This window comes from Homarus americanus, unplaced genomic scaffold (genome assembly GCF_018991925.1).
Source record: "Homarus americanus isolate GMGI-L3 unplaced genomic scaffold, GMGI_Hamer_2.0 scaffold54679, whole genome shotgun sequence".
In the NCBI taxonomy this organism is placed as follows: domain Eukaryota; kingdom Metazoa; phylum Arthropoda; class Malacostraca; order Decapoda; family Nephropidae; genus Homarus; species Homarus americanus.
The window spans coordinates 2,496,032-2,523,989 of record NW_024722701.1 but is presented as its reverse complement, the minus strand read 5'-3'; the positions used below and the strand labels follow the sequence as shown (position 1 = coordinate 2,523,989).

General features: G+C 39.8%; 4 protein-coding genes across 5 annotated transcripts in view; 2 read left to right on the top strand and 2 right to left on the bottom strand.

Moving 5' to 3' along the window:
- Positions 1-2,278, bottom strand: part of LOC121863074 (ubiquitin carboxyl-terminal hydrolase 31-like) — a 57,054-nt gene extending 54,776 nt beyond the window's left edge. Inside the window, exons 1-2 of one of the 2 annotated variants that reach the window (XM_042361573.1) lie at positions 2,018-2,278; positions 1,207-1,347 (exon numbers count right to left, since the gene is read on the bottom strand). Coding sequence is in view for 1 of the 2 variants with exons in the window: in XM_042361572.1 (XP_042217506.1) it covers positions 2,018-2,136 (119 nt within the window). In the remaining variant the exon portion in view is untranslated. The remainder of the gene's footprint in view (positions 1-1,206; positions 1,348-2,017) is intronic. The other variant, XM_042361572.1, reaches the window with a different exon arrangement.
- Positions 2,279-2,958: 680 nt separating this feature from the next.
- On the top strand, positions 2,959-4,853 carry LOC121863073 (zinc finger and BTB domain-containing protein 24-like). Its single transcript, XM_042361571.1, has 2 exons — positions 2,959-3,029; positions 3,662-4,853. Exon 2 carries the CDS (start codon positions 3,769-3,771, stop codon positions 4,414-4,416), a length of 648 nt encoding a protein of 215 aa, XP_042217505.1. The 5' UTR covers positions 2,959-3,029; positions 3,662-3,768; the 3' UTR covers positions 4,417-4,853.
- A 1,881-nt stretch (positions 4,854-6,734) lies between these two features.
- Positions 6,735-11,696, bottom strand: LOC121863072 (facilitated trehalose transporter Tret1-like). The gene is made up of 4 exons (XM_042361570.1): positions 11,013-11,696; positions 10,070-10,202; positions 9,688-9,863; positions 6,735-8,878 (listed from the first exon to the last, which is right to left on the bottom strand). Exons 1-4 carry the CDS (start codon positions 11,142-11,144, stop codon positions 7,730-7,732), a joined length of 1,590 nt encoding a protein of 529 aa, XP_042217504.1. The 5' UTR covers positions 11,145-11,696; the 3' UTR covers positions 6,735-7,729.
- Positions 11,697-25,719: 14,023 nt separating this feature from the next.
- Positions 25,720-27,122, top strand: LOC121863105 (regulator of nonsense transcripts 1-like). Its single transcript, XM_042361604.1, has one exon. It carries the CDS (start codon positions 25,929-25,931, stop codon positions 27,120-27,122), a length of 1,194 nt encoding a protein of 397 aa, XP_042217538.1. The 5' UTR covers positions 25,720-25,928.
- The last annotated feature ends 836 nt before the right edge of the window (positions 27,123-27,958 follow it).

Sequence of the window (27,958 nt, the reverse complement as noted above, 5' to 3'; positions counted from 1 at the left end):
GTTGGTATCAACATGAGGCCTTGGGGTTAATGTCCCTCCTATTGGCTGGCTTACGGCATTAAACCAATAGGAGAATTTAACTTACCCAAATTACCTTACTTTAACAATCATGGGTTATATTTTAGGTTAGGTTAAGTTAGTCTGGTTTATGTCAGTTTCATAAATGGTTTAATTACTGATGTACCGAGTCACACAACCACCATTTAGAAACAAGATCTCTGTAGTGTATTGATATTACATACAAACTTACACTTAATTCTACATAAATTCAAATGGTATCATCAGAAATCCTTTATTGGTGTCCTCAAAAGACATCAAATATGGAAACCTCATAAAAGAGTTTTAGTTAATATACAGTACATGCAAGGACCTAAAAAGTGACACACTATACAGAATGTTTGCTCCCGGACAGTGGGTGATAAAGGTGAGAATGAACTCATGAGAATAGCTGTAATAATGGTCAAACAACATACCAATAGCTTAAAAAGTAGTACCGCAAACTTTTCCCTTTAAAACTACGGTACCGGGTATTGTTTCATTACTCTCAGAATATCACAATAGAGAAAAATTAGTACAAAGTAGTATGGTAGTTCTGTTTCACTGTCTATAACTCTTAAGGCTAAAGCTGGGTAACCTAACAATATTGCTGCATTCATTATTGTGATGTAGATAACTATATACACTACTATAAATATCAAGGTTATATTTATCACTAGCATAACAATATAAGCTAAAAGTATATACACAGCGAAGTATATATATCGTATTACCTCAGTTTCTACCGTAAATATTGCATTAATGTACGGTCCATTTTAAAAACTTCTCACACAGCCATGCAGAAGCATATATGAAGCATCATTAAATATAAACATTAATTCATCATACTGTATATACACATTATACAGTATACAGGTATATATATCTTATGATCTCTGCATGGTGCTGGTATGATAAAGTAAGCATAAGCAATTCTGAAAAATGATAAGTCAGTATAGCAGAGTTGGTCACCAGGTCCATTATAAGCTGTGCATACTATAAAGGTCAACTTCTAATTATATTAAATACACAATAACTCAAGAAAGGTGGTCAACACCCCCTTTAAAATACTAGTGGATGTTAGTCAAGGTAGTAAAACATTCTCATCTACTGTAGTATAAACCTAATCTACCCTCAACACTACAGCTTCAGTCTTCCTCGTGTATATACCTTTACATAAGCCTCAGTACCACTGGAGAAGAGAGAAATGACATGTTGGTACTGGTAATCTTGGCAAGATGGTCAACATATCAACATTTTTTTTCTGGATATTCTGGTATAAATTCTTCCTCTATTGCTTCTTACTCGAGCCTGTTGAGATATGAGCTTGTCATTTGTGGCCGCTAGTAGACAACATCTTACAGAACAAGGCAATTATTGCATGATAAATAAAATGTGACCACAGACAGTAAAAATTAAATAAAGTGACGCCCATCTCAACATACTTCACCAAATGACTTGAGTGAGACATATAATTGGATTTATTACAACAATATAAATCAGTAAAACAAAATTGTACAACACCAAGTTATGCAAAAACCTAAAAGTGAAAACCAAACATCTACAGGAAGATATTTCTAAAACTGATTCATCTAAATTAATCAGGTACCTATATATACACCCAGTACAGTATATAAAATGATATTCTACCATGAAACAATAAGAGTCAAGCTCATTAACAGGACACACATCCACAACACCAGATATAACACAACAGGCTTCACTCCATACCTAATTAAATATATCCTAACACTACACAACATTTAAAACAATAAAAAATAATCAACAAACAATAAAAGAAGTACAATTCCTCAGTGATTAAAGCAACCTGGGAATGACTTACACCACCACTAGGGAGGGTCAACTCAAGTAAAAATAAGCTGTGAGGGTCAAATCTTCAGGTGTATTAAGCTGGGAGGATCAAATCAAGTAAAAAAAATAAGCTTGGAGGGTTAATAGTACTGACAGTCACCCACCGTACCTGTCAAGTGTGTGGGCTTTAAGGAGGAGGACTGGGGCGTCAGGTGTACCAGGAGGGCTAGTAAGGGATCCCTCTCCTCGGGCCAGCTGAGACGCCGAGACTGAACGTGCCACGGGCATTTCTCACTAAACCACCACCCGCAACTCTTTAACAAATTCACAGATCACCATCAACACCACACCATTATCACTAGTCACTACGTGGTACTACACCCCGGTGAGACGTAGTACTACACCCCTCTGACACCCAATGACTACTGTTGTGGACTGATGCATTGTGGGTTAATAAAGCTTCCCTAACCTGGGGCTAATGGACTGGTTCTCTTTTATCTATCACTTCTAAGGTTTGTATTATTTAACGAATTATTGCTAATATTAATTTAAAATATATATAAATATAATTCCTATCTGAAACGTTGGATTTATTACACTAAATATCTGTTTAAATGGGACTTTAAATATAAATGTTGCCATATGTCATCATCCTACTCCCCATTGGCCAATAACACTGCACAGATTTATTTAACTGAGTTCTGATTGGCTACAGTAAACCTACCAGATTCTCCCTTTAAATCAGCATTAATTACTAAAATCAGGTTATTTCTCCTGTAATAGTGTAGCCTTAGTCATCATATATACATAACTAAGCTTTCCATTACAATAAAGAACTTAACAATACCGATATTTACTTCATTCACGTATTTCATAGTAAATACCTTTAAATAAACCAACGTTTTAATTTATCTTTTAATTCCTTCTATTTCTTAATATATAAACAAACCGATAAATACTATATCAATTATATAATAAATAACACACATATCTACTACTACAGCTTCATTAAATATCAAAATAAGCTTAAAATTTGACAAAAAATACTTTAAGCCAAAATAAACTAAAGGAACCATAATCCGATTCTAAATCCGGATCTGTTGTCGTTTTTGGTTCGTTTGTTTACCTCATCTCCCCCACCGTGTGTCGCTGGTTGCTGCTCTATCATTTCATCAATATAAGTGAAGTATTGTTTAACTAGTTCTTTGAGTAGCTGCTGGTGTTGTAAAGATTAGATAGAGTTTATAATAGAATCATCATCATAAGGGATATCTATTTGTTGTTAGTATGTGGTGTAATATCCTGTAATATCTTTTAAAGAATTATTTTATTAACTTATAATATACGCTTATGGACCATGGTTATTAAAGTGTATTGATATATTACATAAAGTAGTTTATTTATGGAGATTCGGCCCCTTTAACACTATAAACGACTATGAATTCCATGAGATTCCAACCTAACCTCTCCTAAACTATATTATGACCTATTTTAACAATAATATTACCTTATTTATCCAATGGACATGCATACACTAATTCTGTGAACCTAGTTTCATACACTCTGATGTTGTTTGTGTTTAGTAGACATGATCTGGACACAGCAATATTGATGGATCATTAAATCTCTAAACACGATTTTCACTGCATATTTTATTCAGGTTTGTTTCACTTTACTTCTTGTTATTATTGATTATTTTCTAGATTTTCACAGATATGTTTGTTTCCATGTAGAGAATACAGATCTGGTGGCAGAGAAAGGAAATTTACTCTGAATTCATATATATTTTACTTAATATATATTTTCTTTTCAGGGACTACTCATGAACGGCTTGACGTTAAAAGGGAGGAAAGCAAAACTGGTGGTATAATTGTGTCTGGTCATCTGAAGTTACCTGCAGTGTGTCAGCTCAGCACCAGTATGGAAGAAGAGCAGGGAACTATAGTAATTCAAGTGACCAATGCAGAGTGGGAACAAGCAGCTATATCAGATTTCGAGCATCTACAGGTTGAGAATTTGGCCACGATCGAGTGCGGAACTGTGCCGGAAGTTTCCACCATCAGTGAGGTAGTAGCTGAAGACGCTCCAACTACTGAGCAAAATCCTTTAAATGTAGTGAAGGTGGAATTAATAGAGAAGGATAACAGCAAAGATCTGGTCCTAGACACTGTATCTGCTCCAGTAGTAAAGCATGAATGTCAGTATTGTTTTGCAAAGTTTAAAAGTAAATCCTCTTACAATGCTCACATCAGGGCCCACTACGAGGAGAGACCATTCGTGTGCGAGATTTGCGGAAGCACCTTTAAGACTAAGGCGTGTACGGACAGACACGTACGACAACATTACCAAAAGAAAGAGTATTTTTGCGGGACGTGCGGTGCAGAGTTTGCGAGTAAATATTCCTGCACTAAACACACCAAGAATGCTCACGGTGCACAGGCGAGTGAAGTAAACATGTTCAGACTGAAGGAAGAGGTATCAGATCAAGGGGAAAATGTTCTCTTCATCAAAGTTATCAAGAATGGGGAGGCATACAGGAGGAGATTCAGATTCATCAAGAGTGATTAAATAAGGACCAATCATTAAAGCTTAAGAGTAGGTAGCTGATAATAATAGGTTGTCATGTTTTACTCAGAACCTTAGACTAAGCATTTTATACTGATATAGATCAGCCTGAACTGGGTGACAAAGTACGGTATAGTCACCAAGACTATACTTACAAAATATGACAACATAGGGTATTATGGAAAAATATATAGACATTTAAAATTAATATTAACTCTTTGAATAGCTAATAATCCTGTATATTTACATTAATACATAGATATAGAAATTGTGATAGAAGTTTGATTCACATGAGCTGAGTTTCTTTAAATTATACTTCAGTACTGTACTGATACTAATTTACATTGAAGAGTCAACTATTCTTGGTAAAGTTGCCTACATGCACTGTATACCTATATTATCTAGATTTATGCTGAACTGTAAAACTGCATAGTTTATATATATATATATATATATATATATATATATATATATATATATATATATATATATATATATATATATATATATATATATATATATATATATATATATATATATATATATATATATAAATAAACTTGTAGGACAACTTTACTGAATAATAATAATTATTATTATTATTGTAAATTTCAATTAGACCTGCTTGAATAAATGTGTTTAAATAAAGTACAGTATATAAATGTCATGAGATGAACTAAACTTGTGTAATACGATACTATATCATGAAAAATTTCTTACTTCACTGCTGTTCCTTCCTCATTTCTTCTCTGTCTCCTTCTCTATCTTCACTATCCTCACTTCCAACATTTCCTTATCTTCACTTCCACCAGGTTCATTTGTTGGAGAAACTTGAAGCAACACTCATTAATTTGTTCTAACATATTTGTTGGTGTTAATCAGTATTGTTATGGTCTCTCATTCTAGTGTGTGGGATCAGTCAAAAAGAGACCTCAAGTAAAATTCATTTATTAACATTTTCTTTCCTGTTTGAACAATAAGAAACATCTGCTTATCACATTTAAACACTAAACAATTATTTAGATGAGTTTTTACATACACACTTGAGTTATTTCCTATAGCCATAATCAAGAGGTAATACAGACTTGCCTTTTAATCAGTTGTCTTCTCTTAGTGCTGTAACAGAACTCTTCAGTGTAACAATATCTTGACTCAGTATTATACAGTACTCACTAATTTAAGACTCCATACAAAATCTCTTGATATACCGGTATATCTTCCAGTCTATATTCTCTAAATACTTTCCCCCATTAAATAAAAGACAACGACTTTTATGTAGTTGAAGATGAAATTTATAATCAAGGTTTAGTGTAAATATTTATTGAAATTATAGTGAGGATGAATCCATTAAAGCAACACAGTAAATTCACACTTATTAAAAAAATCACAATGAACATATAAGGCTAATATAAAAATACTGTGAAGGAGTTAAAATAATCTCAAAATATCTTAAATTAATAATGGTTAGGTTATAAAAATCTGAATATGGCTTTAATTAATAAACTATTATTTTTACAAACACTGGTATAAAAATTTACCATAAAAATCAACACACGGTAGCAATATAACAGTCAGAACCAGGCACCAAGTATCATATACAGTAAATCATCCATTTAACGAACATCAATCTAACTGGTATAGTCCGCTATATGGAGGTTTCACAGATAATAAACGTTGAAATAACGGACTACACTCTACCATATAGGTCTCACGGTAATTAAATTTTATAGTTGTAAGCAAGGGAAGAGGAGGGAGGGTGTCGAGGTTAACTTCAGGAGCTGCGAAAGAACATCTCCCATTTTCTACTCTAATATGTTATTCCTAGTGGTTATATTCACTCAAGATCATTTTACCTTAATCTTTCAACACTCTTTCCTCTTGTGTATTGATATAGTCGTTAATTATAAACAATATCTGTGATTACTTACCATTTTTGTTGGTCGTTGTCTAGATGTGATGATTCAAGGGTCGCCTATCTTTCCTTAGTTCCTGTATCAAATGCTCGTCGTCTTAGGGGAAGCTTCACTATCAACCATGCTGTCTTTGCATTCTAAGGTGTTTAATTGATAATTATTGGTTGTTTAAGTGATTAATATATGACAACTAACCATCTTGATAGATCTTAGTCTCAAGAAATACTTAGAATTGATGTTATCATTTGTATAATTTTTAGGCTTGTTGGTTTGTTATTGTGTATATAGATAACTTTAACATAAATAAAAAATATAAAATACAGAATTTAGGAGGCTCTACAGTCCATCAATATGATAGAATAAAGACAGTAGGGTGTGTAAAACAGCAGGTTTAGAAAACAATATACGTCATTGGAATTACTTTTATTTTATGGATTATATAAATCACTTGTATTTTACGTAAATTTTACAAATATATACAAACTATTGGTACACTTATGTCTCTAATATAAACAAATTTAAGCCCATAAAGAAAAATAAGCGTTTACTTTAGTTACCCAACCAAAATATATATTTTTAACTCTTTAAAAGAAAACGGAATATTCATCAGATAAACTACTCTATTTTTTAAGATTCGTATTGTATATAGTTTCTCTCACTACCTGACCAACTAAGCTAATTTTTGTAGAACCTGATGATTTGCCCCCAGTTTATTTCACCTGATGATTAAACACCCCAACGATACCTAGAGGATTGGGTTACGTTTACATTAGGCTAGGTTAGCGTTAGAGTAGTTAAATTTAATGTGAAATAAGCTATGGTCTAATCTTCAGTTGATCTTATTCCTAACTCTTGTATAGACTCTGGTATTGGTCATACAGATGATAGCCGGCTCAGGGTTATTAATTCTTAATCCACACATGACAGCAGTTTCTCATATCATGTCCAGGTCAGTGATTCATTAAAACTAAATCAATGTTTAAGACGTGAACATTAGGTATTGCCCTGAGAGTGTAAGACAGTAGTTTCAAGTACTGTTGGTCACAGCTTCCCACTGGACTAGGAAAAGGGAATTAGGTAAGATCAGTCAGCAACGCTTAATATCAGTAAATGCTGACAGTGCGTATAGGCAGAGTAGGGTGGTCCGTCATTCAGAGGTACATCACTCCTGACCACTGCCTCAAGTAATAATGAATGCTGTCATCAACATTCTTTGTCTAATTGCCGATATATTTCATCCTAATTCCTTACATTATCTTCTGAACCCGTATACACCTTGGTGAAGCTCAGAGTCCTACAAGGGCTTCAAAACTTCACCAGTGTTGAAGAAGGTCGCTTACAAAATATGACTGTTCGCAACGGCCTTTTCGAGAGCACCGCAATTTAACAGTTATTTTTTAGATTCATACAATTACGTAGCTTTTATATGAACCTATTAAGTGTTCATTATTATTATTGTTGTTTTTATCTTCCGCAAGGGTGTATTGGTGTGCCACGGGACGACACATACACCAGCGAGTGTGTGTTGGTGGTTGGAGTCTCACGTCTTGCCAAAACTGCTCCAATTGCTCTAGTTTTTTATTTCGGGTTTCTGGCAGGAGTGAAGTGAAGCCAGCGAGGATAAAACACCCAGCTGCATAAACCCAGAAGTATATGTAGAGGTTGGAGTCTGCATTAGTGGCTAAAAATATGAAACCAAACTGCATAATGTAGAGGACAGCGCAAGACAAGCCACTACCCAGACCCCTCACAGCGCCAGGCATTATCTCCGTAGCCAAGAGACAAACTACAGGACCTACCCCACACCCGTATGCCCCTACGAACAACAGCAAAGACACTACAGGCACCCAGTTTGGCCAAGACCCAGATGTTGATGAATAAAAGAAATAAGCAATGAGCATCATAGAGAAGCCAGCGACAACAGCAGCAACGGAGAGGATGGTGCGGCGCTGATAGTGAACCAGGAGAGGATAACTGGTCATGTTGGCCACGACGCGCGCACAGCACACCAGCACAGAACACCAGTAAGGCGACACTCCCGCTTTCGCTGTCTTGAAAATACGAACCACGGACAATACTATGACTATCTGCCCAGTACATTCCTTGAGGATAATTAACGTAATGGCGGTAAGGACAGGCAATAAATATCTCGGCTGTGTTATTAGAAACCTTGGACAACCTACAGGCCCGTCGTAATCATTGTTATCAAGTTTCTTCATCTTCACCGTCAGGAGCTCATTTTCGATATCACAGTCAGGTCCTCGTGCAAGAAGTAACACAGCTCTTGCTTCTTCATGTTTTCCATGTTGTAACAGCCAGGAGGGTGACTCAGGGACGAGGGCTACAGCGATGATACACGGGAGGAAGACACAGGGAGGGACGAGCAGCACCAGTGTGGACCAATGTGTGACGGCACCCAGCAGGTAGGTCAGTAGGAAGCCCAGAGAGAAGGCAGTGTCTGGCAGGGCACCCAGCACCCCGCGTCGATGTGCCTCGCTCACCTCACACGGGTATACATACACAGACACGACACATCCCGCCCCTAACACACCCTGAAAACCACACATCACATCACTTAACACACATATAAAGTGCATTTTACATATATATAAGGGACACGCACATCTGATCCCTTGTACATCATGGATAAAATACAATAACTTTACTATATTTTGACAAGCAAACATTTCCTATTTTCCTAACATGAAAGAAAAATCCATCACCCATTAATGAAAACCTTTATTTTCCTACACACCCTGGGTGAAGGAGGCACATCACTGAATGCAAATTAGGTACCTATTTACAGCTGGGTGAACTGGGAGTGCCATAAAGACGACCCAGTGGCCATTAAAACAGGAAGTGCGTCGTGTATCCACGAGTATGACTGACCCACTCTGGAATGCGTAAAAACCTGCCTCTTTCCTATTGTCTGTCTCTCTGTAATTATTAAAAGGTCAAGAGCGTTCGTGTGGTCTATATATAAACCACCACTCATAACACCACACTGCATTCTCCAGCCATTTTTCACCCCAAAATCACAGGAGGCAGTTTTCTGTCTTGTGGCTCCACCTGACCTTCTCTTTGTTGTACTTCTGTGACTAAAACCATCACTGAGTGCATATTAACGCCCTTACTAAGACAACTTGAGTTATCTTATTCCCTCTAATAGCTAAGGTAACTTCATGTCACCTTAACACTAGTACGATAACTTCAGGTCGTCTTGAAACCTACAACACAATATCTTCTGTTCGTTTCAACGCCACTGAGACCCTAAATGATAGCTCGCCTCCTATAACACCACCGGTATGATCGATAACTCCAGCAGGTGGTACTGAAGGAGTGACAACAGTTTTCCCCTCACCTGTAGGGCGCGGACTACTATCAACAAGATGGGGTCATGTGTTGTGAGGAGGATAAGGAGCCAGGAAGCTGTCAACCCCGGCAGGAGTAGTAAGAGGAGGCGTCGCGGCCCCAGAGAGTCCATCAACACCCCGCCCAAAATGGAACCCGGGATAGACATAAGGTGGACTACGCTTGCTGGGGATAAAAAAAAGAGAAAACGTATTATAAATCTACTCTAGTGGTATACTGTTATATTTAGAGGAGGTCAAGTAATATGTTTCAGCTATACAACATACATAGGCAGTGCAGGTATGTATACGGCATACATAGACAGTGCAGGTATACAGGGTACACATGCCTAACCTCAACTAAACGGCACAGTAAGAGAATGACAGACTTACCGAACCATCCCGCTTGGTTCTGGGTGAGGAGAACGTCTTTGTGTTGCGCCCAGGAGTCTAGGGCCACAGCAGGGAAGGAGAGGACTACCCCCAAGGCCACAGCGACACCTGCCACACACACCGACCACACCACCTGCGTCAAGAGACATACAGGTGAGAAGAGAGAGAGAGAGAGAGAGAGAGAGAGTGTGTGTGTGTGTGTGTGTGTGTGTGAAGACCCGATTGCATGTTATTGTCAATATCCAGTAATCATTCTACCCACAAATATAATCAAAACAAATTAAAAATAACCAACAACAAATACCTAGATGTTTGTGTTGGTTATGGTTGGGATGGGTTTGGTTAAGATGGGTTAAGTTAAGTTACATTAACTTGGGTTGGGTTAGGTTAGCTTAGGGCGGATAATTGTAGTAGGTCAAGTGAGTTGGGGGGGGGGGATCTACAACAAGGAAAATTATCAAGGACTCCCTATGTACATTAGCCGTCAAGGAAAGATGTATTTTACATGTCTTGGCGGGCGAGAATGGAATAGCAATCATGTTAATAAGCTTTACCAGGATTTTTTTTTATCTCGAGGGAAGTAATGTCTAGTCACGTACTGTTTAGACCTCTCCCAGAAGACTCCCCAATTTATGTTTATCTGACACACATCCTAACTTTACCTGGGGGTTAGGCGTTGAGTCGTCATGATCAATGGGTTAAATCATCGTATTCAAGGGGTTAAATCATCGTATTCAAGGGGTTAAATCATCGTACTCAAGGGACTAAGTCTTCGTACTCAAGGGACTAAGTCATCGTAATCAAGGGACTAAGTCATCGTACTCAAGGAACTAAATGAGAAGATTAGATACATTCTCACATAGCCAATTACAAGCTTGATTTAACGTACGAGAATACCCGGGTCAGGTCGTTGACTCGTGAACTTGACACTAGGAAAACTCACTTGTCTGGTCACTGGTGAGAGAGTAAGGCCACGAAGCTTCTTGGTGAAGAGTTTCAGGCGAGTGAGGGTACCTGGTGACGTCTCTCGCTCACTGGACGCTGCCGTGGGGAGGTCATGTAAACTCTTCTCCATCAGAAAGTTTTCACGTCTCAAATGTTTCTACCTGACGCTTATTGCAACTTTCTTACTCAAAACAGATTTTTTTTTTAACGCTACACTGGAAAATATTCGAGTCAAAATGCAAATTCTCCACTCAAAACGTCACGACACAAGGGAAGGGAGAATGGACGAGAGGGAGTGTGTTATGTACGAGTGCCAGGTAAGCAGTGTTGAGGGCGGTCGACGGTGCCAAAACTATATACCACCAGACTAAGGCCCTATAACAGGTGTGCCAACAATACCTTACCTTACCACCTGGCAACCTAAGTCACTAATCACGTAAAAACAATAACATAAAGACTGTCATTCATACATTACATACTCAGGCTGTGTTAGAGACATAATGAATTATGTATTTGTCATTATAGGTCCCCGAGAATCGCCACTTGGAGACAGTGATAGCCCGTCACGTTATGTTGTGTCATTGTAACCTGATTATTTTTTTTTTATGTGATGTAAATATTTCCTTTCTAGTTATTTTTTGAGGGGATTTGGTGTTACCTCGTATGTAATATATTTTTTTATGTACAGTATATATGTGTAGTCTCTATAAACCATTAGTATTAAAATATCATTATTATTATTATTATTAGTATTATTTACAGGAATAACTAATAGCGTATTTCAAACATCCATATACAAGAAATAAAATCCTTATTTAATAATACGTCGAAATACATTCATAAAAAATACATTAATTACGAAAAATATTGAAAATTAATAACAAGTAATAAATCTGTCATTAATTAATACAAAGTTATAAGAGAAGAGACAGCATAAACAGGGCTAAGATCAATTTAGACAGCATCCAGAGATAACAGCATTTAACGAAGACAACATCCAGAGATAACAGCATTTAAAGAAGACAGCATCCAGAGATAACAGCATTTAAAGAAGACAGCATCCAGAGATAACAGCATTTAAAGAAGACAGCATCCAGAGATAACAGCATTTAACGAAGACAGCATCCAGAGATAACAGCACTTAAAGAAGACAGCATCCAGAGATAACAGCATTTAACGAAGACAACATCCAGAGATAACAGCATTTAAAGAAGACTTAACAGCATTTAAAGAAGACAGCATCCAGAGATAACAGCATTTAAAGACAGCATCCAGAGATAACAGCATTTAAAGAAGACAACATCCAGGAATAACAGCATTTAACGAAGACAGCATCCGAGATAACAGCATAAAGAAGACAGCATCCAGGAATAACAGCATAAAAGACAGCATACAGAGATAGCAACGCTTAAAGACAGACAGCAGCATTTAAAGAAGACAGCATCCAGAGATAACAGCATTTAAAGAAGACAGCATCCAGAGATAACAGCATTTAAAGAAGACAGCATACAGAGATAACAGCACTTAAAGAAGACAGCATACAGAGATAACAGCACTTAAAGAAGACAGCATACAGAGATAACAGCACTTAAAGAAGACAGCATACAGAGATAACAGCACTTAAAGAAGACAGCATACAGAGATAACAGCACTTAAAGAAGACAGCATACAGAGATAACAGCACTTAAAGAAGACAGCATACAGAGATAACAGCACTTAAAGAAGACAGCATACAGAGATAACAGCATTTAAAGAAGACAGCATCCAGAGATAACAGCACTTAACGAAGACAACATACAGAGATAACAGCACTTAAAGAAGACAGCATACAGAGATAACAGCACTTAAAGAAGACAGCATACAGAGATAACAGCATTTAAAGAAGACAGCATACAGAGATAACAGCATTTAAAGAAGACAGCATACAGAGATAACAGCACTTAAAGAAGACAGCATCCAGAGATAACAGCACTTAAAGAAGACAGCATACAGAGATAACAGTATTTAAAGAAGACAGCATACAGAGATAACAGCACTTAAAGAAGACAGCATACAGAGATAACAGCACTTAAAGAAGACAGCATACAGAGATAATAGCACTTAAAGAAGACAGTATACAGAGATAACAGCACTTAAAGAAGACAGCATACAGAGATAACAGCACTTAAAGAAGACAGCATACAGAGATAACAGCACTTAAAGAAGACAGCATACAGAGATAACAGCACTTAACGAAGACAACATACAGAGATAACAGCACTTAAAGAAGACAGCATACAGAGATAACAGCATTTAAAGAAGACAGCATACAGAGATAACAGCACTTAAAGAAGACAGCATACAGAGATAACAGCACTTAACGAAGACAACATACAGAGATAACAGCACTTAAAGAAGACAGCATACAGAGATAACAGCACTTAAAGAAGACAGCATACAGAGATAACAGCACTTAAAGAAGACAGCATACAGAGATAACAGCACTTAACGAAGACAACATACAGAGATAACAGCACTTAAAGAAGACAGCATACAGAGATAACAGCACTTAAAGAAGACAGCACACAGAGATAACAGCACTTAAAGAAGACAGCATACAGAGATAACAGCACTTAAAGAAGACAGCATACAGAGATAACAGCACTTAACGAAGACAGCATACAGAGATAACAGCACTTAACGAAGACAACATACAGAGATAACAGCACTTACTTCAACCTTAACAGTACCTAAAAGACATTACTTAAAATTCAACAGCACTTAACAACAGGAGCTCAATTCTACGTTAAATTCAACAGCACTTAACAACAGCACCCCCGAATCTGAGGTAATCCGTCCTCATTACGGTGGATCCAGGTGTCCTGTTGAAACTATGTTATGTGTTGATTTGGGGAAATAGGTCAGGCTGTTCCGATGACGATAAGTACAATATCATCACTACTACTACTACTACTACTACTACTACTACCTACTTCTACTATTATTGCTACTATTACTACTATCATAATCACCACTATTTACTACTATAATACTACTACTATTACTACTACCAACAACACCACTACCACCACCTAGCCAACAGATGTGGAAATCCCGTTACGTTGTGTCATGGCAACTATAGTATTTCCTTCCGAAGCAAAACACGCGCCACTACCCGTCTGCTTACTACGCCACTGTTTCCTACGCCACTACCACCTACTAACCCCTACCTGCCTTATCACCTCCCTCTACTCTCCTTCCCTCCCTCTCCCCCCTTCTTCCCTTCCCTTCCCTCCCTCTACTCTCCTTCCCTCCCTCTCCTCCCTCCCTCTACCTTGCCCCCCCCCCTTCCTTTCTCACGCCATGTGCTCTGCCATCACCTGTGTCCATATTTAGATGACTTAACAGCGCAGGAAAGGAAGAACGCAGAGAGAGAAGTCATCCGTTACATTTGTTCAGACTTTTCCTGTAATAATCTACAAACACACACACACACACGTCTCCTTGTCTCACCATCTTCCTCTCTCCTTCCCTCTCCCTCCTTCACTCCTTCCCTCCTCTCCCCCTTCCTCCACCCCTTCCCTCCTCTCCCCCTTCCTCCACCCCTTCCTCCTCTCCCCTTCCTCCACCTTCCCTCCTCTCCCCTTCCTTCACTCCTTCCCTCCCCTCTCCCTTCCTTCACTCCTTCCCTCCTCTCCTTCCTCCACCCCTTCCCTCCTCTCCCCTTCCTTCACTCCTCTCCCTTCCTTCACCCCTTCCCTCCTCTCCCCTTCCTCCACCTTCCCTCCTCTCCCTTCCTTCCCCCCTCTCCCCTTCCTTCCCTCCTCTCCCTTCCTTCCCTCCCCTCTTCCCCTGCCTTCCCTCCTCTTCCCTGCCTTCCCTCCTCTCCCTTCTTCCCTCCCCTCTTCCCTGCCTTCCCTCCTCTCTTCCTTCCCTCCTCTTCCCTGCCTTCCCTCCTCTCCCCTTCCTCCTCTCCCCTTCCTTCCCTCCTCTTCCCTGCCTTCCCTCCTCTCCCCTGCCTTCCCTCCTCTCCCCTTCCTCACCGGGCCACGAGGAAGGCACCAGAATGATCCACTGCTACCTGGTATAAACTGGTTCTGTGAGTGGCACTGTTGACACCTGTAATGCTCAGTGCCAAGTTTCCTCCCTCCCTCCCCCTCCCTATACTCTTCCCCCTCTTTCTTCCTCTTCCCCTTCCTTCCACCTCTTCCTACCCCTCCCTCCCTTATGTTAAACTAACCTAACTCAACGCTATTCTAACCTAACGCTAACCTAACGCTATCCTAACCTAACGCTATCCTAAGCTAACGTCAGTGGTCAATATTACAGAGAAAATACCCTTCCATGACACCCACACGGAACAAAGGAACCAGCTTGGTTTTTCCCGCTGTAAGACCCGGCCGTTCAAGATGCAAGGTACAACACAGGGACGGAATAGGCGATCAGAGATTATTTTAAGACGATTTATTTCCATCTCTCGGTAGATATATGTTAGGGTAGGTGATTCTCTGAGGATATTAAGACATTATATTCCCAGAAATTATGAATATTGATGCGTGTACGTAAGTTAATTTATTGGGTATGGATAAATGATTTTTCCATGTTTGAGGTCGATAATCGGTACAGGATATGGCGAGGTTGGAGGTGAAGTCGGTGATTTAGTTATTGTATGTAATCAATAACCTCGATAAATCCTCTGCGTAATTAAGCGATGATACGAGTAACAGTACCAGCGAAGTATGTTTGGAATTGAAATGAAAGCAACAAGAGCATTTGATAGGTTAGGTTAGGTCTGGGGTCTTGAACCTCTCCTTCAGGCAGCTCCTAGCATTATGGGGGGTTAAATTAATCGTCTTCCCTCTCACTATCCGAACACCTCGCTACCCGAACACCTCAATAGACGTGTTCGTGTTCAGTTTGACATCTTTGTCTTCTCCAGCAAGATGTAAATTTAAAGTAGTTCCCCATTTCAAGAAGTAAATTTAATCTTTAAGAAAACGTAGACGCGATTCTGACAAATATCCATCATAAAAGAGATAATTATTGTCATGTACATATGTATGCTCTGTGTATAGTGCTCTGGCGTATGATAACAAGTCATACACACCACATACACGTAGACATCCAAACATACACTCAGGCATGCAAACATATTATACACACTACACACACACACACACACACAGAGACACACCTAGACATGCAAAGACATTATACACACAACACACATATACACTTAGGCGTACACACAACACATACACACACACACGTAGGCATGCACACACACGTAGGTATGCACACACATATACACACCACATAAGGGCACAATAAAACACACATCGTTCCTAGAAATGAACATTAATCAGTATTCCAAAGCTCACATCCACCCCCACACGTACACAGGCTCCCATCACATAATTCTAGTCCCTGTCTACTATAAACAGAAGACTATAAAAACCCTTTCCTGTGGTCGTGAGGATAATCTCGTCATAAGTGGGAGAGATATTCCCGTAGACATTTCGTCTTATTAACTTTCCTCCTGTAGTTGATTATCTTTGTTCCCTTTCTCTTGTCGTAATGTTGCTTCACTCTCTCTTTTACAGGTACTTTAACAGGCAATGTTCGGTGGATTTGGCATCCTGTGTACCTCCGGCAAGGCCGTGGGCTCGTAACACACGTCTTGCCCGCAGTGCCCACCGTTTCTCTGTGGATGTCGGTCACACTAGAATAACCCGTTATAGTAGATCCTTCTTTCCTCACACAGCCAAACTGTGGAATGTTCTGCCTTCTTCTGTGTTTCCATACTCATACAATCTGTCTCACTTTAAAAAAATTGGCTTTCCAGCATATTCGCGGTGTAGATTAATTTGATACAAAAAGCTAATAATTCCTTAAAGAAAATGTACATTAATCTTTACGTGTACATATGAAATATACGAATTAATCAAATGACATAAGAGTTTTATGATAAACGTAAAAAATCGACTGAAATTTATTAATGCGAATCGACGAGCGTTCTAGTGGTATGACAGGACACCCACACACGGCCTTCATGAGGAGTAAGTAATTTCGCCAAGGCACTGTTATAACGCACCCACCGCCACTGGTCTAGGCTGTCTGCCACGCACCGCATGACCTTGATATATAAGCTAACAAAGCAGGCAAGACTGCATCAGTCACTAGTTGAACGTCCACGAGTGATGTGTAGCTAAAGTTAACGTTTTGGTAGATAATCTCAATATCTCTCTCTCTCTCTCTCTCCCTCTCTCCCTCTCTCTCTTCGTTGTCTCCCAAACCTCATCTTCAGTCCTCCTCGAGTCGGAACAATAAGTACACCAACATACAGTTCACTAAGAATCCAATACTACTCGAAAGAAATCGGAAACGTATCCAAACTCTATAATATTAGATTCGATTCCAATATGAATCTCATCCTTTACAGACCCAATAAGTTCAAAACACCAACTTAGCGATACAAAAAGGGATTTACGCACACAATAAGTACTATGAAACTGAAGACAAAAGCAACTCAACGGATATTCCTGGTAATAAAAACCCCTGACGTGAGGCTCCGTTGTTTATATTAAAGTTAACAAAGGCCGGATTGAACATTTATTTATTTAAAAAAGACAAGATCACTTCGATCAATTAATGCTTCTTTAAATCTAATAGCAGTTTCAAGGCCAGATCCAGGAACGTCAAAAAAAAGAGGGAGTACAAAAAGTTGTGGGTGGGGAACAGGGCAAGCACAGCGAGCCCACCAATATCATGGGCATTTGGAGGCCATTTGGAGGCCATTTGGAGGGCATTAGTAAGCCATGAGCAATTTATATTAGGAGGTATTCTGAAGTCAATAGTAATTACTGTTTACTATACAAAACACCTGAGTACAATACTACATTAAAGAAAAAGTATTTGAATCTTCCGTTGAAAAGAGGGGATCCGGACCCCAAAGACCCCTTGATCCGCCCCTGAGTTTAGACTAAAATAATAAAAGATGTCGTTTGAGACGGAAAAATAGCCAGTAGGGATGACAAGTGTGTATTGATGGTCATAACTGTCGAGTTTGTTTAGTTATTTATCACTTTAACTGGCGAGTCAAATACACTATGTCGAAACTTTCCTTTATGGTCGAAACAGAACTATTTTAAGTTGTTTCAGACAGTAAATCTCGTTTCAACTGAGAAATGTCGATATTAAATGAAAGTTTTCGAAAAATTCATCAACTTGACGAGTATTATTGGAAAAAAAGTCGATTCGGGGTAACAAATGGTGTACAGTGTTGGTGATGAAGGTTTGGTGACTACAAAATGAGCTCTTCCCACCCTGTTAATGTTGACCTTGGTGGGCAAAACACAACCCAACCTAACAGCCCAATATAGTTCAAATAGTAAAATACATCAACAATTACCTAATAAAATTTAATAAAGGTGAATAATTTGATACTTAGCTCGGCTGCTGAGGTATGGTTACCGATGACCGTCACTGTCTGGAGCCGTGATGTCCTCCCCAACACCAACAACACGGCAGCCATCCTTCACACACACACACAACACCTTCAGAGACGCTCACATCCCCTGAGTTGTACACACTAGTTGCTCAATCTTCAGTCACGACAAGGCTCAGGGCGGAGGAGGACTCAGGAACCACACCGTCTAGGCACAAACATCAGTATGATACCACTGCCACTTGCCCCTACACTCTCTTGTTTCTTCCCCATGATGTAAACTTTAGACTACCTCAAAGACATATCTTCGAAGCCCTAATATAAAGCATCGAAGCATCGAACCTTTTCAACTCTTAACACCAGGGAACCAGACTACAGCAACCGGACCCTCTGAAATGTGCGAAGGTTTACGATGGCGAACAAAAGTTAGGTTAGTTTAGCAATTGTTAAGTCATAAAATATTAGTAGAGGATATAATAAGATATTGATTTTGTTTTTGTTTTTAATGATAAGTTCAGAGAAAAACAAGACGATTTTCTTCTATGACATTTAGGCTCATTTCATCCATAACTGAGATGCGTCACACACACACACACACACACACACACACACACACGTAAATAATCATAAAGCAAAATAAATATACGAATAAACATAAGTAACCTAACCTAACCTACCCTAACCTAACTGGATGAGTGAGTGTTGGTGGGTTACAGGGTGGGTAGGTGGGTTTACAATGGTGGGCAGGTGGGCGAACAGATGCTTGTCGATCTTGTACAGTAGATTGAGGTCACCTGTGTCGGGTTACCTCGCTCTACTTGTTACCTGTCTGCTGTGCCTGTGTGTATGTGTCTGTCTGTCTGTGTATGTATGTATGTATGTATGTATGATCTTCACTACAGGGACGCCACTTTATTTGGTTAATGCCAGACGATTTTATTCAGCTCAGAGGCCTGTACACAAAGGGTTAAAGTTACCCCTTTTGTGCCTTTAAAAAAACCCCTCATATTGACTATTTTGGACAAAGAATTTTTAGTTTTATTTCTGGAGATTTTTTTTCATTCGTTTTTTTTCGGTTTTTAATGTTTTTTTTTATTAATATTTTAGACTTTTTTTGGGGGGGGGGACAATAATTTTAACATTTGAAAAAATTCTATCGTTTACAATACTCTTATAACTTTTTTTAACAATATTTTTAAACTTTTATAAACATTTCTCCTTTTTCTAAACATTTTATCCCATCTTGAATGTTAATTTTAGTTTCTGTTACACATTAAAAAAAAATTTAACACAATACCAGAAAAAAAAATCCCTCAAGTCGATCTCGTCAACAAACTTAAACCACTTTCACTGTCACGATATCTAATGCTGGTCTAATTTCGCCGAGTAAAAAACCTGACTTAATACAGTGGGGGAGAGGTGACCAGTGACAAACAGGCTTTTAGAGAACAGTGCCAAGGAAATCTGCGTTACAGGGGCAGTGAAAGTGAGGAAAAGTGGGCAGTGAAAGTGAGGGACAGTTGGTAGTGATTGAAGGCTAGATGGATGGTTGACAGCAAGGGACAGGTGACAGTGACTAAGGGTTGACAATGACTAGCGGGAGACAGGAACAGTGAAATAGACAGATATTCAGCTGACAGGAACAGTGAAATAGACAGATATTCAGCTGACAGGTGCTGACAGGGGGCTTAAATATGGCCAAAACACCAGGGTGACATAAACGTACACACACAGACAGACAGGAGGAAGAGGAGGAGGAAGAAGTGGAAGAGGAGGAGAAGCAAGAGGTGGAAGAGGAGGAGGAGGAGGAAGAGGAGGAGGAGGGTGTGGCAGTTGTTTTTAAAAGAGGATGTAGGAGTTATTGTTGTTGTTGTTGTTGTTGTTGTTGTTGTTGTTGTTATGAGCAGCAGCGAGGCACAACAACACCTTCGAGGGATTGGTCGGCTTAGTATGACGTCGCACCAGGAACCAGCTGATATAGTATGCACTACCCACCACCACCACATACATGCCACGCCCTGTTGCGCCCACACTCCCCCTCCCCCACCCTCCCCCACACACACAAAGACACATATATTGATTTTTTCCATCGTTTGTATATATAAATTAAGGAATTATCGTATTTAAAAACAATGGTTAAAAAAATATACTAACCATTGATATCGTTAAATCCGAGTTGAGCAAAAATATCCCTCAGAAATTTAAAAGGGAAACTTATCTATCAGTCAGGTCAAGAAAGGTAATTAATTTTGTCTTATATTGTTAAATATCGAAAAAATTGGCTTCTCAAGGTTATATGATACTACTACCGTCAAAGGTCACTTGTGGTTGACATTGAATTTAACGAGTAATTTCTAATATGATATTTCGTTGGTCACGTTCTCTTGATAGTGATATTATCTATTGACTCAAGTAATTAAAATAAATTCCCTTAATATCAGTTAGGAGATAATTTCAACTTAAGAACCATTTGAGAATCCAACTTTTTATCGTAACTTAAATGAAGTATATCAGAGCGTTGTTGTATCTATGACTTAAAACTAACTTTACGATCTTTTGAGAAACTATCTTTATGCCGTAGCTTAAGTGAATCATACCTTTTGATATTTACACTTACGAGGATTTTTCTTTTTTTGACGTACGAGGTTTTGAGAATCTATATATATGTATCGTAGTGTAAGTGAATTAGTTGTATTGTAGTGTAAGTGAATTAGTTGTATTGTAGTGTAAGTGAATTAGTTGTATTGTAGTGTAAGTGAATTAGTTGTATTGTAGTGTAAGTGAATTAGTTGTATTGTAGTGTAAGTGAATTAGTTGTATCGTAGTGTAAGTGAATTAGTTGTATTGTAGTGTAAGTGAATTAGTTGTATCGTAGTGTAAGTGAATTAGTTGTATTGTAGTGTAAGTGAATTAGTTGTATCGTAGTGTAAGTGAATTAGTTGTATCGTAGTGTAAGTGAATTAGTTGTATCGTAGTGTAAGTGAATTAATTGTATTGTAGTGTAAGTGAATTAGTTGTATTGTAGTGAATTAGTTGTAGTAGTGTAAGTGAATTAGTTGTATCGTAGTGTAAGTGAATTAGTTGTATTGTAGTGTAAGTGAATTAGTTGTATTGTAGTGTAAGTGAATTAGTTGTATAGTAGTGTAGTGAATTAATCGTAGTGTAATTGAGTTAGTTAAAGTGAATTAGTTGTATTGTAGTGTAAGTGAATTAGTTGTATTGTAGTGTAAGTGAATTAATTGTATTGTAGTGTAAGTGAATTAATTGTATCGTAGTTAAAGTGAATTAGTTGTATTGTAGTGTAAGTGAATTAGTTGTATTGTAGTGTAAGTGAATTAGTTGTATTGTAGTGTAAGTGAACTAGTTGTATTGTAGTGTAAGTGAATTAGTTGTATCGTAGTGTAAGTGAATTAGTTGTATCGTAGTGTAAGTGAATTAGTTGTATCGTAGTGTAAGTGAATTAGTTGTATTATAGTGTAAGTGAATTAATTGTATCGTAGTGTAAGTGAATTAGTTGTATCGTAGTGTAAGTGAATTAGTTGTATCGTAGTGTAAGTGAATTAGTTGTATTATAGTGTAAGTGAATTAATTGTATCGTAGTGTAAGTGAATTAGTTGTATTGTAGTGTAAGTGAATTAGTTGTATTGTAGTGTAAGTGAATTAGTTGTATTGTAGTGTAAGTGAATTAGTTGTATCGTAGTGTAAGTGAACCAATTGTATCGTAGTTAAAGTCTCTCAGTTTGAATTTCTGCAGACCATCACCTTTCCGCTCGCCTCTCACACCGCCAGTCTCCAGTAAGTATAAGAGCGAGAGTGTGAGAGTGAGTGAGAGAGTGAGGCAGTAACTCAAGCAGTGACCTGGATCTTGCACCTGGAGAGAAAGTGGTCAGTCAGATCTACCTGGCTCGTCTTTCTGGTATATAAAATGTCAGGGTTACCACCACATCAACACAGATTCTAAATACACTTGATAATCAATAAATGGATTGTTGATTATTCTTAAGTTAGGTGATTGATTAAATTAGTCCTGTGATTGATTAAAGCAGTCCACAGGGGGAGGGGGGGGGTGGTAACCGATGAATTTCAGAATGAACACTACGACTCCTGTTGTCTCGGTAAGGTTGTCACATTATTTCGTCCTTTTGGTGTGATATTGTCTAACCATATACTGTACACCCACTACACCCACTACACCCACTAAACCTACGTTACCGCCACCCACTACACCCACTAAACCTACGTTACCGCCACCCACTACACCCACTAAACCTACGTTACCGCCACCCACTACACCCACTAAACCTACGTTACCGCCACCCACCCCAGTTAGAAAAATAAATAAAAGTGCTAAGTTCACCCATCAAAAAGTTCAGTATCTCTCTTACCCACCCACCCACCTACCTAACCCACCCCCCACCTAACCCACCCCTCCCCCCCCACCTAACCCACCCACACCAAATACTCCAGTAACCCGAATAAACGAAAGGTCAATCTCCCTCCCCCCCAAAAAAAAATATATTATTATTTAAATATAAAGAAAAAGGTGTTTAGTACCATCTTCATCATTAAGACAGATGGAAGTAAAGGTGATGGATAATGTCAGTGTGTCGTGGTTAAGGTAACTTTATCATCTGTTTGGTAAATGTCACGTCTTAACACGAAACTTTAACCCTTTGAGGAGTAATGTTTTCGCTGAGGTATTCTGTGCTGCCTAACGTTCGATGATTTTCTTTAGCTGAGTAAAACTTCCTCTAACTCATTTTGTTAATAATAATAATAATAATAATAATAATAATAATAATAATAAGCTTTCTCAAACAAACCTTCACAGCACAACCATGAATTATAACAGACAACTTTCTAACACTGACAAACTCACATGTTTCCTTATTGCACTGAGGTTCCAATATATGACCTTTGACCTCTGCAACATAGACCAAAAAAAAAAAAAAACAATAATCATATATATATATCTGTATGTTACTCAAGGTTACCAGGATGTTACCATGATGTTTGAAGTCGTGTCTAGATCGATCCTAACGTGATGGAATGCTTGACGCAGAATCCCAGCTACGGCACTGAGATTATTTTGACCTCTGATAACAGTAACACAACGGCACAAGTTCTAAACCTGTTTTGTAGGTGTAATTATGAGTGGTGTTGTTCTGTTATGTTAAATCGTGTCTTGATCTTTGTGATATGAAAGATTGTCGGGAGAAAATTTTACACAATAATGCAATACTGTTTGACCTCTCACCGCTGATTCCTGTACCACACCACACAGCTATCATACAACACCACACAGCTATCATACAACACCACACAGCTATCATACAACACCACACAGCTATCGTACCTCACCACACAGCTATCGTACCACACCACACAGCTATCGTACCTCACCACACAGCTATCATACCTCACCACACAGCTATCATACCACACCACACAGCTATCGTACCTCACCACACAGAAGTATCGTACATAACTACTCCCAGTCTACCACCGTCAGCTAACATCAACCACGATACACCCAATCAGTGTTTACAAACTGACTTACGGCCAAACTGACTTACGGCCAAACTGACTTACGGCCAAACTGATTCACGGCCAAATTAACTCACGGCCAAACTAACTCACGGCCAAACTAACTCACGGCCAAACTGACTCACGGCCAAATTGATTCGCTGACACATGGGTAGCGGTGTTTCAAGAGCCAATGAATGACGTACATAAGATTTAAAATAAACCTATGAGCCAGATAGCTGTGTGGTGTGGTACAATAGCTGTGTGGTGAGGTACGATAGCTGTGTGGTGAGGTACGATAGCTGTGTGGTGAGGTATGATAGCTGTGTGGTATGGAACGATTAGTACTGAATCTATCACCCAAACGCGCTAGTTATTTATGTAAGATCTTCATTTTCAACATTCAAGGTCTATATCCTATTACGGTCCGAATATAACTACTTTTTGAGAGTGTGTGGGGGAGAGGTGAGGGTGTGTGGGGGGGAGGTGAGGGAGTGGGGGAGGTGAGGGGTGTGGGGAGGTGAGGTGGGGGGAGGGTGGGAGGAGGTGGGGAGAGGTGAGGTGTGTGGGGAGGTGAGGGGGTGGGGGAGGGAGGGAGGGGTGAGGGTGTGGGGGAGGTGAGGGGAGAGGTGAGGGTGTGGGGGGGAGGTGAGGGTGTAGGGGGGGTGAGAGGGAGAAATGAGGGTACACTGTATAAACCACAAACTTAACTACCACTTAAACAACGAGTCAGCAGTAACAAAAACATAAAACAGTGTAAAACCCTCAGTTGGTGTCTGGCCTCAGGTAAAACACAAGGTAAACCTCCTGTGCAAGGTCATTCCGGGCTGTACCTGAGTGACTCCTCCACACACACACACACACACACACACACACACACGTTAGTTACATAAACACTGAATGTTTATATTGAGAATCGGGTCTTGTTTATACGATTCTGATTTAGTATTTATATAGAATATCTGGGTTTGTATATATAACCCTGAGTTTATATAGATATATGACTGACCTAAGATTGGAAATTATGATTGGCCAGTCACGTTAAAGGATAATGAGAGGTCAAATACCAGCTAATAGGGGGTTAAATACCAATCACAGGCGTTGAGGACCAGCCAATAGGATAACAAGGAGTAGAAAGGTGGGTTATCGGCCAGCCAATAAGATAACAAGGACTAGAAAGATGGATCAAAGGCCAGCCAATAAGATAACAAGCATTAGAAAGGTGGGTTATCGGCCAACCAATAAGATAACAAGGATTAGAAGGTGGGTTAACGGCCGACCAATAAGGTGCCTTGGTGTAGTGGACGTTAAGGACCAGACAGCGGAAGTGAACGGTAAAATAAAATACACAAACTCAAGTGGTCAAATCAATTTAGAATGAGACAGCCAACTTTTTCCTCCAGTAACATATTTTCTTAACTGGTGCTGCTCAAAACAAGTTCACTTTTGTCTCGTGTTCAAGGCTGTGGGCAGCTTATTGAGGGAGGACCAATTATAGTATCTTCCTACGCTATACCTGGACTCAGCCGCTGAGTCCAGGCTATCTTTTTTTTTTTTTTTGCTTTTAGCCTCACTTGTAAAATATGGTGATCGTCATTTGGATACAGTTTAGAGAATCATTATCTGGGGTTTATTTTAATATTTCATCGTCGAGGAAGTTAAAATGTGATGGGAAAGTGCGATGATCAGTCACTGGGTAGTAGTGAAGCATAATTGAACCTGGCTGACATTTACCCGGGCGCCGACTGGACCATCGACAGCCAGTCTACACCAGCACGCCGTCTCGCGTACCCACACTCCTCTACATCTCGCTGAGTCAGGGTGACATTTCTGAAGTGTTGTAACTTTACGAGTGAACTGCAGCACTGAGACAAATTCCTAAACCTGATGATCTAACAGGAAATACGCTGAATAGTAGAAGTTGTCGTGGTTCTGTAGTCTAGTTGAAACCAGGGAGTAGATATGGCGAGCAAGGGATCTATATTGCTACACATGGCAGCAGTGGTTGTGGTCGTGAGTGGTCAAGGAGTAATCCCAGGCGTCCCTAACTTCTGTATCGATCCTCCACAGAAGGGAATCTGCCGCGCTAACATCCCTTCCTTCCACTACGACTCCGAGACAAGAACCTGTGACTGTTTCGTGTATGGTGGGTGTATGGGCAACGACAACAGGTTCTCCACCCTCGCTCAGTGCATGGAGACTTGTGGCGTCAACCCCACCCTGCAGGAAAACACGGACAGGTGTGACCAGGTCCTTGGCAACAGTAACCCACTCGCGAAAAAAGAAGTGTTGGATGCTATTAAAGGGATGATCCCCGTCGTACCTGAAGATGCTGAAGAAGCTCAACAAGTTCCACCTCCTCCGCTGATTCCTGACTACTGCTTCGATCCTCCCGAGGCGGGGTTCTGCCGCGCTTACATCCCTTCCTTCCACTACGACTCCGAGACAAGAACCTGTGACTGTTTCGTGTATGGTGGGTGTATGGGCAACGACAACAGGTTCTCCACGCTGGATGAGTGCCTCCTCACTTGTGGTGTTCGACCCAGCCGACAGCAGAATACCGCCAACTGCGACAGGGTCCTTGGAAGTAACAACCCGCTAGCTAAGAAAGAAGTGTTGGATGCTATTAGGGAGACGCCTCAGCCAAAAAGTGAACACCCCCAGCAACCAACACAGCAACTCCTACAGCCCCAGCAACTCCAACACTCCCAGCAACCATCACAGCAACTCCTACAACCCCAGCAACCATCACAGCAACTCCTACAACCCCAGCAACCATCACAGCAACTCCTACAGCCCCAGCAACCATCACAGCAACTCCTACAACCCCAGCAACCATCACAGCAACTCCTACAGCCCCAGCAACCATCACAGCAACCCTGCAACCATCACAGCAACTCCTACAGCCCCAGCAACCATCACAGCAACTCCTACAACCCCAGCAACCATCACAGCAACTCCTACAACCCCAGCAACCATCACAGCAACTCCTACACCCCCAGCAACCATCACAGCAACTTCTACACTCCCAGCAACCATCACAGCAACTCCTACACCCCCAGCAACCATCACAGCAACCCCTACAACCCCAGCAACCATGTCAACAAACCCAACATTTGGCAGCAACCACACAGACGTCGAGGCAGGAACAGGTAGAGGAGACGATGAAGAGCCATAGAGTAATGGGCCAGCTATTAGACTCCTCGGGGATCCACGTTGGGTCACTGTACGTGGGCAAGCCAGTCTCTATCCCCGGCTTCCTCCCGTGAGCAGACGCTGGCCAACAGACAACAGCCTTCCTTACACTGGCTACGGCTTGAAGTCTTCCTGCCACACGGACACACTCAACACTGAACAGAAAATATCAGTAGTAATGGATGTATAAGAGGACTAACTAGGGGTCCACAATGTTCAGTTTATTGTTGACGTTTTAGGGAACTTCTGTCCGTCACCAGAAGTTGAAACAGAAACACCTTGACAGTTACACGTGTTCTGAGAACCAATTGTTTTGTTAACTTCACATTAATTGTAAGTGAAACATTTTGTGTTAATTTAGATCATGGTGTTGGAAGGAACATCAGCGATAAAGACTCAACATTGTCAGGATGTTTACATCGTATCAGCTGATCCTCTTAATGTAACACAATGTTTACCATGTAACAAGTCCAGTGTTAAATTTGTATAATTTATTTACTGCACCATTCCATTGTTACCATATTGACAGGGTAAGTGTTGCCAGATATTACAGATATTTATATCACAACTTTTGGAACACTATCTAATATACTATAGGACTAGGCGTGTGTCTGTCTGTCTGTCTGTCTGTTCTGGGCAGCCGAAACGGCACAATCGTTTTTCATCAAACTTGGCGGAAAAATCGCAAAAAATTCGTAGAGTGAAACAAACCTGGTCCCATGTCGATGGTTTCTTTAGGAAGGCATTAATTAACTATTTTATTTACGATGGAAAACGATGCAAGTCTACGGACTTGG